At 48.9% G+C, this 12375-nt stretch overlaps 1 protein-coding gene across 2 annotated transcripts in view; it reads left to right on the top strand.

The window, feature by feature from the left end:
• The window catches only part of CHCHD6 (coiled-coil-helix-coiled-coil-helix domain containing 6), a 204932-nt gene that overhangs the window by 100117 nt on the left and 92440 nt on the right, over positions 1 to 12375 (top strand). For both annotated transcript variants that reach the window (XM_083155652.1, XM_083155653.1), the window contains one exon: positions 11928 to 11998. In XM_083155652.1, coding sequence (XP_083011778.1) covers positions 11928 to 11998 — 71 coding nt within the window. The remainder of the gene's footprint in view (positions 1 to 11927; positions 11999 to 12375) is intronic.

Consider the following 12375-nt stretch of genomic DNA (forward strand, 5'->3'; position numbering starts at 1 on the left):
TTGATGCCAGCATTAAAGAGCTCTTCGGTACAACTGTCCATTTAGGGGATGGAAATGGTCCACACCACGTTTTAGTGTCCCACGTTCCTTCGCTATGTTTTGGGCAAGGTTCCTCGCTACCCCTACCGCACATATTACTGGTCCCAAAACAGTAAAAGCAAAAAACACATCGACCTTGAGCACCGTTCACCGTGTACATGTTAACCTTTAGGCATCGGTTTAGTTTTGGTTTCTGCGTGATTGCGCTGCTGTGGCGTAACCGGCACGGCGGCGTCATGTCCTTATTCTGGGTGTGAAGTGGTTACAGGCGCGGACATGCATCACCCCCCCACCACCACTTGAGTGGCGCGTCTCTGTAACTGCGGGACCTGGTGATCCTCAGCAGAAGATAAAATAAACCAGAGCTGAGAAACACAAGAAAATAAAAAGGTTTTCTCTCCCTGCCTCGGGCTACATCCTGATGTTCTACATTATCATGTCCTCCAGAGCTGCTTGCGAGGGCGCCTGGTGCTCAATTGGCGTGTTAGAGCCCTGTTTACCTGGACCTGTCACAGTGAATTGATTGCAGTAGAGTGCGCCTGGCGCTCTCCTCCCTGTGACTGCTGTCTTTTAATTACGGAATGCAAACCACAAGATTCCGCACCCTTTATTGTTTGTTTGTTTGTATTTGGGCCCCTGTGTTCCATTTACCTTGTGCACATCAGTGGTTACATGGGGTTCAGATATGAGACCTCTTATGGTCCCCATACACAGGTCCGACTTACCCGAGGGATGAGTTGGATCTGATTTCCCTTTAACTCCCCCGGCAGCTCCCCAGGAGGGCTACAGTACCTGCGATCTGATGTTCCAGGTGATGCGATTTATCACATGTAACGGTATCCTGGGGAGCTGCCGGTGGGGAGGAGAGCTGAAAACTGACATTTAATAGAATGGGGGCTGCTGATTGGCTGAGAGCGCTCTTTTTAATGGGAGTTTTGAAATCTCTTGGCTGCTTACTGTAGCACCTCTACCCCAGCAGTGGGGGGAGGAAAGGGCGGAGTCTCCAATGCGCATGGCTGGAGGGGCGCTTCCCCGCTCTGTAGGCGGCTGGCACACAGCTACGGATCGGATGCGATACATCACTGTTGGTAAAAAGCACCCGCCATGTGTCACTGATGCATCCCATCGGTCAGATCATATGTGCTGCACATACGATCTGTAGACTCCGATCCAATGCGCACGGGAACACGCATCGGATTGGATGTCAGACGCATCTGATTTGACCTACTTTCATCCGATATATATCGCACAATCTGATCGGCTTACACCATTGCTGCAATTGCACCAAACATCCTCTCTTGATGCACAAGGTCCCATCACGACATTGCGTCATGGGGGTATATTCAATCCTTCAGGGAAAGATGTCAGTTTCAGACTTGAATAGGTCAGAAGGGATTCTGACCTATTCACCCATCGTCATCCCGCCTCCGGCTGCCTTCGCTCACCCGCTCCCAGCGCCGGCCGGGTGAGCAGCAGCGGGCCAATCCGACATTGGGATTTGTCCGCTTACTGAATAGGTACGGTAGTGTTGGATCCCTCCCAACAAATGAATGTCGGAATGGATCTGACACTAACTGAATATTCCCTATAGTCTCTGTGCAATGACAATGCATTGGTTGATTATGCTGATTACTTATAATATGTGACACTGGTGTATCTGTGTGCGACGAGGGGTAAGTGAGCGCACACATCCCCTTACATGCAGATGCAGGGATTTGCACAGCGCAGGGAGGGGCGGGCGGTGTTTACATGCTCAATAGGCAGTGGAAATACGCTGCGTAGTGAGCCAACCTGAATCAGTCCTTCTGTCTACTCTGTATCCTAAGCTGTATTCCTACAATGGAGCCGGAGGGATTTACACTTCAACTCGCTCTTCAAAATAGAAAACCGCATGTCTACCTTATTCTGTCGACCATTTCATGTCGACCTTTTGTCAAGTCTATGTTGAAGTCTGACTGTGTGGAAGTCTGAGTGTCCCGCGTCGGCTCGCCGTATGAACAAGTTGTTCCTTTATAAACAAAATCATGAAAAACTCACAGCGACCTTGTCCTGTGTCAACCATTTTCATATTGACCTTTTGTCAATGTCAACGACCCTTTTATGTGTCGACGTATTGCCTGTTGACCAATCAGCTGGGATCCCCAGCTAGCTATGGGGGGTTGTAGACCCTGCATTGAATTAAGTGTTCAGATGCTTGGATGAGGTTCTTGTCCCCTTTATCCCTATAACCTCTGTATACCACTGTGTAACCTCTGTATAGCACCGTGTAACCTCTGTATACCACCGTGTAACCTCTGTATGCCACCGTGTAACCTCTGTATGCCACCGTGTAACCTCTGTATGCCACCGTGTAACCTCTGTATGCCACCGTGTAACCTCTGTATAGCACCGTGTAACCTCTGTATGCCACCGTGTAACCTCTGTATAGCACCGTGTAACCTCTGTATAGCACCGTGTAACCTCTGTATACCGCCGTGTAACCTCTGTATGCCGCCGTGTAACCTCTGTATGCCGCCGTGTAACCTCTGTATGCCGCCGTGTAACCTCTGTATGCCGCCGTGTAACCTCTGTATGCCGCCGTGTAACCTCTGTATGCCGCCGTGTAACCTCTGTATGCCGCCGGGTAACCTCTGTATGCCACCGTGTAACCTCTGTATGCCACCGTGTAACCTCTGTATGCCACCGTGTAACCTCTGTATGCCACCGTATAACCTGCGTATAGCACCAAGTTATCAGGAAACCTAATGCTTGTGTGGACCTTGGGTCTCCCCCCACAGTGAAAAACCCAGCGTCCGATAACCGGGTTTTTACCGCATTTTTCGCTGTGCATCCTGCCCTGTGTATGGTACAAAACTCGGCCCTGTAGCGGCAGTACAGACTGTGTGTGGCTGAGATGGAGCAGCAACTAGTTGACTGTACTGCAGAAGCGGGCGGACTTGGAGGCGGGGCCCAGGTCATCACACAGGGAAGCGTGTTGCCCCAGGCGCATGATGCACTGCGTTCTTGTACACTACAGTACTGTAACACACACAGACCGCACTGCACTGCGTCAGGTCCTTGTACACTACAGTACTGTAACACACACAGGCGGGCATGCATATGTAATCTATATATAGATTGTATATGCAAATAAATGAAATTCCTGGGGGTAATGGACAGTCGCGCTGCCGAGACACGGGTGCCGGACAGTTTCCCGACAGTCGGGATCCAGACAGTCATTACCCCGACACTCGGGGTCCCGACGACTATAGGGAGATTAGAATTGGTGGCGAGCGCAACGACCCCGCAAGTACCTTTGTTGCGCTTGCCCCTCTGTATGAGTCCGGCCAGTCGCGATCCCGACTTCGGGCTAATGACTGTCGGGATCCTGACTGTCGGACCATATACCACACCCCGAGACACAGCCAGGCATGCATATAGATTCATATGCATGCCAGACTGTGCAACCGTCCATTACCCCCAGGAATTACATTTTTACCCCATTTGGGGTAATTTACCCCTGTTCCCAGACCACTGACCTAATGACTATCCCAACTTGCACAGAGTCCCCCCAGAGTCTGAAAGGTGTGTAGACCATCACGATCACTCGCATCCACACATGGAGTATAAAGTCATAGTGTCTAAAATAAAGCTAAATGGGTCAATATAACAATAAATAAAACAATGGAAACTTTATTTAACAAGAAGTTGTGTAAAAGGCAGGTAACCCCCCTTTCACTTTAGCAACACATACCGTTGGTTGCTGCAGAACCGCACAATGATACAGTATAATGCGACCTTCTGATTTACGGAAGTAAATTAATTATGTTGCGCCCCCCCCCCCTCTTCTTCTTGTCTCTCTTTCTGATCTCAGAATTGCAGTTCCTTGGAGAAATCAGACAGTATGAAAGATGGAAATTGCTAGGGTAGCAACAGAAAAAAAATAATACAACTTGATTTATGGAGCTCCCAGAGATGAGAAGACTCACACCTACTTATTCAGATCATTTAATTTTTAATGGCAGATTTAATTAACAGTTCACAGGGTCTGTGAGAAATAGTCACAATCAGGAGCAGATTAGGAGGATTTTTAAAACAACCATTTTTCTAGTTTTCTCCCCCCTTTTTTTTTTTATTATCGGTGACTCTACCTGCAGTTCTGTTCTGTGGATAGTTCTGGAATGTCGTCATATTAGACAAGAGAACCTCATGTTACCCCCCCCCCCCTTAAAGAGACCATTATTCACCCATCAAAGAAGACTTTATTACTCTGCCACATTCCCTACGCTTGTGAAAGTAGCAACCGTCACTCTTACTTAGCATTTGTACGCGTTCTTTGGCGCAAACGATGCGGTCTTGTACTCCTGGGCTCAAGTTGTGAGCACGGGCAGACCTGTGTACAACACTGAATCAGGCCCTTACTGTTCACATCCTTAGCTGATGTCTTTCCTGGCATGCAGAGCCTTATCTGAGGCCCATTCCAGTATGCAGAGCTGGACCTAGCTCCTGGTGTAATGTGCAGAGCCTTATCTGAGGCCCATTCCAGTATGCAGAGCTGGATCTAGCTCCTGGTGTAACGTGCAGAGCCTTATCTGAGGCCCATTCCAGTATGCAGAGCTGGATCTAGTTCCCGGTCTAACGTGCAGAGCCTTATCTGAGGCCCATTTCAGTATGCAGAGCTGTATCTAGCTCCTGGTCTAACGTGCAGAGCCTTATCTGAGGCCCATTCCAGTATGCAGAGCTGGATCTAGCTCCTGGTCTAACGTGCCGAGCCTTATCTGAGGCCCATTCCAGTATGCAGAGCTGGATCTAGTTCTCGGTCTAACGTGCAGAGCCTTATCTGAGGCCCATTCCAGTATGCAGAGCTGGATCTAGCTCCTGGTGTAACCTGCAGAGCCTTATCTGATGCCCATTCCAGTTTGTAGAGCTGGATCTAGCTCCTGGTCAGTCATAAATATGTCAGTATTCAATACAAGTAGTCCCCCTCACTTGAAACGCCGACGCGCGTTTCGCAGTGAGCTTTCTCAAGGCCAGGTCACCGCGACTCACCCATCCTCGGCTGCTTCTGTAGTGAATGATATGCGGGGGCCAGTCGGCTCGGCGTTGCTGTATGTATGTATATTTTCTGATGGCGGCTGTGTGTGTGCGCACGGCATAGTCCTGCGGCCTTTCGTGCATGTGCCGGTCCGCGCCTGGCAATTGCTACGCACAGGCTGAGCATCGGCTACACAGGACTACACCGCACACACAGCTGCCATTGGACACACAGCAGCGGTGGGCCAGTCAGGAGCAGCCTGCCTATTGCCCACCACTGTCATATGGTGTTCTGTCTTGGGTAAGAGAGCTTTGTTTGTTTTTAACCCTCCCCTGCAGTGTGTACTAGTACAGATGTAGCGCAGCAAACTGTTCTTTATACAAGTCAATCAATCAATTATTTGTTCTTGTCACTTCCACATTACAAGAATGTATCAGCGAAATAACACTGCAAACATGGTAACATGACATAAATAGCCGACTTGTAAAAATCGCAGATAGAACCAACCTTGGGGCCGATTCAACCGGTGGATCAGAACAGGCCCCTTATCCACAGCACCCAATACACCTGTAACACTTTCCTCAAGGGGGACAAAGATGTCGAGAGAATAACACCGGTGGCTAGGACTAAGTATGAACTTCTTTGCTTTTGTTTGGCAGCTTCAAAGCTTGGAATTTCCATATCGTACAGTCATGGAGAACGTCAAGTTACTTTTAATTACACAGCAGAGAGAAGGGTGTTGCTGAGCCTTCCCTACTACAGCTGAGATATGGGAAGACCCCCATCCCTGGAACTTTACTAACCATCTCCAAACCATCCTATATAGTGAAAGGCTAATATTGCTCCTCACCTCTGTGGGGGGAATTCAAGTGTCCTCTGCAGCAGGAGCCAATAGATGGCAACTGACGGAACAAGTCAGGTATTGCTCTGTTCGGGCATGCAGAGCCGCTGACCCTGACATTACTGTTATTTTGTTCCGTCGATGGTATTGGAGGGTTGGTAACTATTTCAGAAATAAAAGTTGAAGCTGATTCAAAATACAAAGTTCTTGTAAAGTTCACAAATGGTTTGATGTTACATTCTCTGGTTCCTTCCTGTAAGCCTACTCTAGAATTGTCTATTGTGCAAACACTTCTCTGTTCATGTGCGTAGAAAGCTAAATCCATCCCCCCCCCCCCCCCCCCCCCCCCCCGCAGTCTGCCGCAAATACCAGCAGCCCAGATACTGTATGTTCCTCTCCTTCCTTGTGGCTGACTTCTATTATACAGGGAAAGTATTACTTCTGCCTGTTTCATATGAAGAAGTCCTGGGCAGACTGTGAATCATAAACCTATTCAGCCGAGACCTATGTGACGTCTGAAACGACATTGTGAGCCATCTTTAGGGGTTTTAGTGAATTTCAATAGACTTAAACAACCTATTGAGTTTATACTTAAAAATAGAGCTTACTCGGATGTGTATTAGATGTAGTCAGGAATACCAGAACTGGCGGTCATCATTTCACAGCACTCCTATTTCAGCCTTGCCTAGTATTGGGGTTAGAGCATTGGAGTTAGAGTATCAGGGTTAGTATAGGGCAGTGGTGGCAGAACCGGTCCTGGAGAGCCAACAACAGTCTCTGTTTTCCAGGCCACCTGTGGACCTGTACAATGTGTCAGATAGGAATGAATGCAGCATGTTTGAAAATGTGACCGTTAGTAATGACTGCACCTGTGCACCAGCTAGGTGGTCTGGGAAATGTGACAGTTAGTAATGACTGCACCTGTGCACCAGCTAGGTGGTCTGGGAAATGTGACAGTTAGTAATGACTACACCTGTGCACCAGCTAGGTGATCTGGGAAATGTGACCGTTAGTAATGACTACAGCTGTGCACCAGCTAGGTGATCTAGGAAATGTGACCGTTAGTAATTACTACACCTGTGCACCAGCTAGGTGGTCTAGGAAATGTGACCGTTAATAATGACTATACCTGTGCACCAGCTAGGTGATCTAGGAATGTGACCGTTAGTAATTACTACACCTGTGCACCAGCTAGGTGGTCTAGGAAATGTGACCGTTAGTAATTACTACACCTGTGAACCAGCTAGGTGATCTGGGAAATGTGACCGTTAGTAATGACTACACCTGTGCACCAGTTAGGTGGTCTGGGAAATGTGACAGTTAGTACTGACTGCACCTGTGCACCAGCTAGGTGATCTAGGAAATGTGACCGTTAGTAATTACTGCACCTGTGCACCAGCTAGGTGGTCTAGGAAATGTGACTGTTAATAATGACTGCACCTTTGCACCAGCTAGGTGATCTAGGAATGTGACCGTTAGTAATTACTACACCTTTGCACCAGCTAGGTGATCTAGGAATGTGACCGTTAGTAATTACTACACCTGTGCACCAGCTAGGTGGTCTGGGAAATGTGACCGTTAGTAATTACTACACCTGTGCACCAGCTAGGTGATCTAGGAATGTGACCGTTAGTAATTACTACACCTGTGCACCATTAGGTGGTCTGGGAAATGTGACAGTTAGTAATGACTGCGCCTGCCGCATCTCCGCCCAAAGCATCTCATGATCTATTGTAGGGACTACCGGAGGGGTGTGACCTCCGCCTGCTACCAGTACAACAGCTGAATAAAGCAGCCTGTAGTAAAACCTTTACTATCTTCTCAGTGGAAGGATTTTAATTTTCAGTAGACACTTTGTGAGGTTAGCACCGAGATGTCTGTCTGTGTAGACACTTTGTAAGGTGTGCACCGAGATGTCTGTCTGTGTAGACACTTTGTAAGGTGTGCACCGAGATGTCTGTCTGTGTAGACACTTTGTAAGGTTAGCACCGAGATGTCTGTCTGTGTAGACACTTTATAAAGTGTGCACCAAAATGTCTGTCTGTGTAGACACTTTGTAAGGTTAGCACCGAGATGTCTGTCTGTAGACACTTTGTAAGGTTAGCACTGAGATGTCTGTCTGTGTAGACACTTTGTAAGGTTTGTACCGAGATGTCTGTCTGTGTAGACACTTTGTAAGGTGTGCACCGAAATGTCTGTCTGTGTAGACACTTTGTAAGGTGTGCACCGAGATGTCTGTCTGTGTAGACACTTTGTAAGGTTTGTACCGAGATGTCTGTCTGTGTAGACACTTTGTAAGGTTTGCACCGAGATGTCTGTCTGTGTAGACACTTTGTAAGGTTAGCACGGATATGTCTGTCTGTGTAGACACTTTGTAAGGTTTGCACCGAGATGTCTGTCTGTGTAGACACTTTGTAAGGTTAGCACCGAGATGTCTGTCTGTGTAGACACTTTGTAAGGTTAGCACGGATATGTCTGTCTGTGTAGACACTTTGTAAGGTTAGCACCGAGATGTCTGTATGTATAGAGTAGACACTTTGTAAGGTTAGCACGGAGATGTCTGTCTGTGTAGACACTTTGTAAGGTTAGCACGGAGATGTCTGTCTGTGTAGACACTTTGTAAGGTTAGCACGGAGATGTCTGTCTGTGTAGACACTTTGTAAGGTTAGCACGGAGATATCTGTCTGTGTAGACACTTTGTAAGGTGTGCACCGAGATGTCTGTCTGTGTAGACACTTTGTAAGGTGTGCACCGAAATGTCTGTCTGTGTAGACACTTTGTAAGGTGTGCACCGAGATGTCTGTCTGTGTAGACACTTTGTAAGGTGTGCACCGAGATGTCTGTCTGTGTAGACACTTTGTAAGGTGTGCACCGAGATGTCTGTCTGTGTAGACACTTTGTAAGGTGTGCACCGAGATGTCTGTCTGTGTAGACACTTTGTAAGGTGTGCACCGAGATGTCTGTCTGTGTAGACACTTTGTAAGGTGTGCACCGAGATGTCTGTCTGTGTAGACTGATTTTTCCAGCTGTCAAACCCTATTTTTAGGCTCTGTACACTGAGGTGTTTGTTCCAGTTGTGTTTGATAGGTTCTGAAAGGTTGTCTGCCATGTCACCCAGTTACGGTATACAGCACATTCATGTACTGGGTTATCAGGGAGTTACAGACATACAGACCTTGCTCATTATTTTGGGTAACGCGCCTAGCTGTGTGCTTTAACTCTGCAAGGGTGAAGACTGTAATGCAATGGCCCATTCCCCTGTCTGCTTCTCCACAGTCCCCGCTATCAGATGTCCGTCACTTTGTTCCTGCTAGCGCTGGGCACACACAACCAGGTAGTGCCCCTCTCCCTTCCCCTGCTCTTACTATTTATAGGTGTGAAGAAACGGTTTAGAGCAGAGCAACAATATGCCATGCACCCCCTGTACGGTCATGCGCATATACCCCTGTAAGGTCATACCCTGCACCCCTGTAAGGTCATACCCTGCACCCCTGTAAGGTCATACCCTGCACCCCTGTAAGGTCATACCCTGCACCCCTGTAAGATCAAACCCTGCACCCCTGTAAGGTCATACCCTACACCCCAGTAAGATCATACCCTGCACCCCTGTAAGATCATACCCTGCACCCCTGTAAGGTCATACCCTGCACCCCTGTAAGGTCATACCCTGCACCCCTGTAAGGTCATACCCTGCACCCCTGTAAGGTCATACCCTGCACCCCTGTAAGGTCATACCCTGCACCCCTGGAAGGTCATACCCTGCACCCCTGGAAGGTCATACCCTGCACCCCTGTAAGGTCATACCCTGCATCCCTGTTAAGGTCATACCCTGCACCCCTGTAAGGTCATACCCTGCACCCCTGTAAGGTCATACCCTGCACCCCTGTAAGGTCATACCCTGCACCCTGTAAGATCATACCCTGCACCCCTGTAAGATCATACCCTGCACCCTGTAAGATCATACCCTGCACCCCTGTAAGGTCATACCCTGCATCCCTGTAAGGTCATACCCTGCATCCCTGTAAGGCCATACCCTGCATCCCTGTAAGGCCATACCCTGCATCCCTGTAAGGCCATACCCTGCACCCCTGTAAGGCCATACACCTGCACCCCTGTAAGGTCATACCCTGCACCCCTGTAAGGCCATACCCTGCACCCCTGTAAGGCCATACCCTGCACCCCTGTAAGGTCATACACCTGCACCCCTGTAAGGCCATACCCTGCACCCCTGTAAGGCCATACCCTGCACCCCTGTAAGGCCATACCCTGCACCCCTGTAAGGTCATACACCTGCACCCCTGTAAGGTCACGTTTTTTGGACCTCATTCATACGTTCCCATCCGCATGGTGTATGATTGGGAGCGGCTAAGTGTGCGAACGCAGCAGTATCGGAGGGAGGCACGGGCCTGAATTGTGGCGAGCATAGACTGATCAAAGGTCAACGGGCTCTACAGAGTGATACAACCAATCAGATTCTGTCTGTCACTCCTCAACTGCATCCTAGACATTGATAAACAGAACCTCATTGGTTTCTAGAACCTCTTTTCACTATTAGAAGCTTTAGTACATTTCCATTTGAGCGCTTGGACATATTTTATAATAATATCTCATTATTGCTGTGGTGCTCTCCACTGAAGGCCGCCGGTGATGGTAATAGCATCTAGCGTGTTGTGCGCACACACAAATAGCTCCCATACATACAGACATCTCATGTTCCAGCATAAACATTCCTTGTTAGGTTCCGTAAAGCCGCCTGTAGTATAAATGCTATTCATCATCTGCATCTGTAGGACACGGGATATTGTATACAGCAAATACCACGCTTGCCGCTCATCACAGGCACTTACAGTATGTAGAGAAAACATCTAATAACAATACACAAATGCACTAGACGCATTACCCACTGGGCTTTTATATGGTGGCGGTTACGTGCGCTGCACAATGATGTCATCACTTCTGCTGCTGATAACCACCATCACAATTCCATAAGCGGCTGCTAGACAAAATTCTTTAAGTGGCTGTTGTGATACTGTGTGTGTGATATTGTGGGTATTCCTCATGCCGTTGTCCCAGGCCTCCGAGTGTCGCCGTGCCGTTGTCCCTTGCCTCCGAGTGTCGCCGTGCCGTTGTCCCTTGCCTCCGAGTGTCGCTGTGCCGTTGTTCCTTGCCTCCGAGTGTCGCCGTGCCGTTGTTCCTTGCCTCTGAGTGTCGCCGTGCCGTTGTCCCTTGCCTCCGAGTGTCGCCGTGCCGTTGTCCCTTGCCTCCGAGTGTCGCCGTGCCGTTGTCCCTTGCCTCCGAGTGTCGCCGTGCCGTTGTCCCTTGCCTCCCAAGTGTCGCCGTGCCGTTGTCCCAGGCCTCCGAGTGCTGCCGTGCCGTTGTCCCAGGCCTCCGAGTGCTGCCGTGCCGTTGTCCCGGGCCTGCGAGTGTCGCCGTGCCGTTGTCCCTTGCCTGCGAGTGTCGCCGTGCCGTTGCTCCGGGCCTGCGAGTGTCGCCGTGCAGCTGTCCCTTGCCTGCGAGTGTCGCCGTGCCGTTGCTCCTGGCCTGCGAGTGTCGCCGTGCCGTTGTCCCTTGCCTGCGAGTGTCGCCGTGCCGTTGCTCCGGGCCTGTGAGTGTCGCCGTGCCGTTGTCCTAATACAATCTATAGGCTATACAGTATAATACAACATATATCACTATTGGGGGACCCCAGAAATATCCCCATAGTGCCCCCCCCCTCCCCCTCTGCTATAGACAGAGACAGTTTGATAGAATATATAAATAATTTTATTTGAGAGAATTTGCATCGTACACCCAAAGGATAATGGGCCGTAACCCGAAATAATATCCAGACCCATATTTCGGCTCTGGAGCCTGATCTCTACCTCGCTTCTGCAGATGTAATGGAAATAGACATTTCGCTGAGATTTGGTGCTGAGGGTTTTTATTTTATCCTGTTCCCGCTGAGAAGAGAAGTTAGAATCGTACATAAGATCTATGTGAACGGAAAGACACAGCCACGAGCTGCAGCGATTAATGACTTCTCATCTATTGCAGAACCTGGAGATTTACAAGATGACCGCAGAACAGTTCCACACCGCCGCAACCAACGCGGAGCTCCGGGTGAAGTAAGTGCTGCCCTGCCCCTATAGATAAGCGCGTGATGTATATACTGTATTTCAGTATATTAATGTTTATTGATGTGGCTGCTGCTAGGAAATTACAGCAACGTACAGTACGTGGTCATTAGAACTCAGTGGGAGCCGTGGGAGCCGTTTCCTACGGATAGTGCTGTTTAGTAGTGGTGGCACTGTTAAGCTGGGCACACACCTATACAATTGTCTGGCCATTTTTTTGACCTTGGCAAATGGCTGTTTGAATGTATAGGTGTATACGCTGTCCTGGCTCATGTGGTACGATCGATAATCGTCTGAAATTCTCTGCAACGTTCGACCTTGGTCCGTCGCATCTTATGTGCAGTTTAATATTCATCCAACTGGACGGC

This window comes from Crinia signifera, chromosome 8, assembly GCF_055691185.1.
Source record: "Crinia signifera chromosome 8, ASM5569118v1, whole genome shotgun sequence".
In the NCBI taxonomy this organism is placed as follows: domain Eukaryota; kingdom Metazoa; phylum Chordata; class Amphibia; order Anura; family Myobatrachidae; genus Crinia; species Crinia signifera.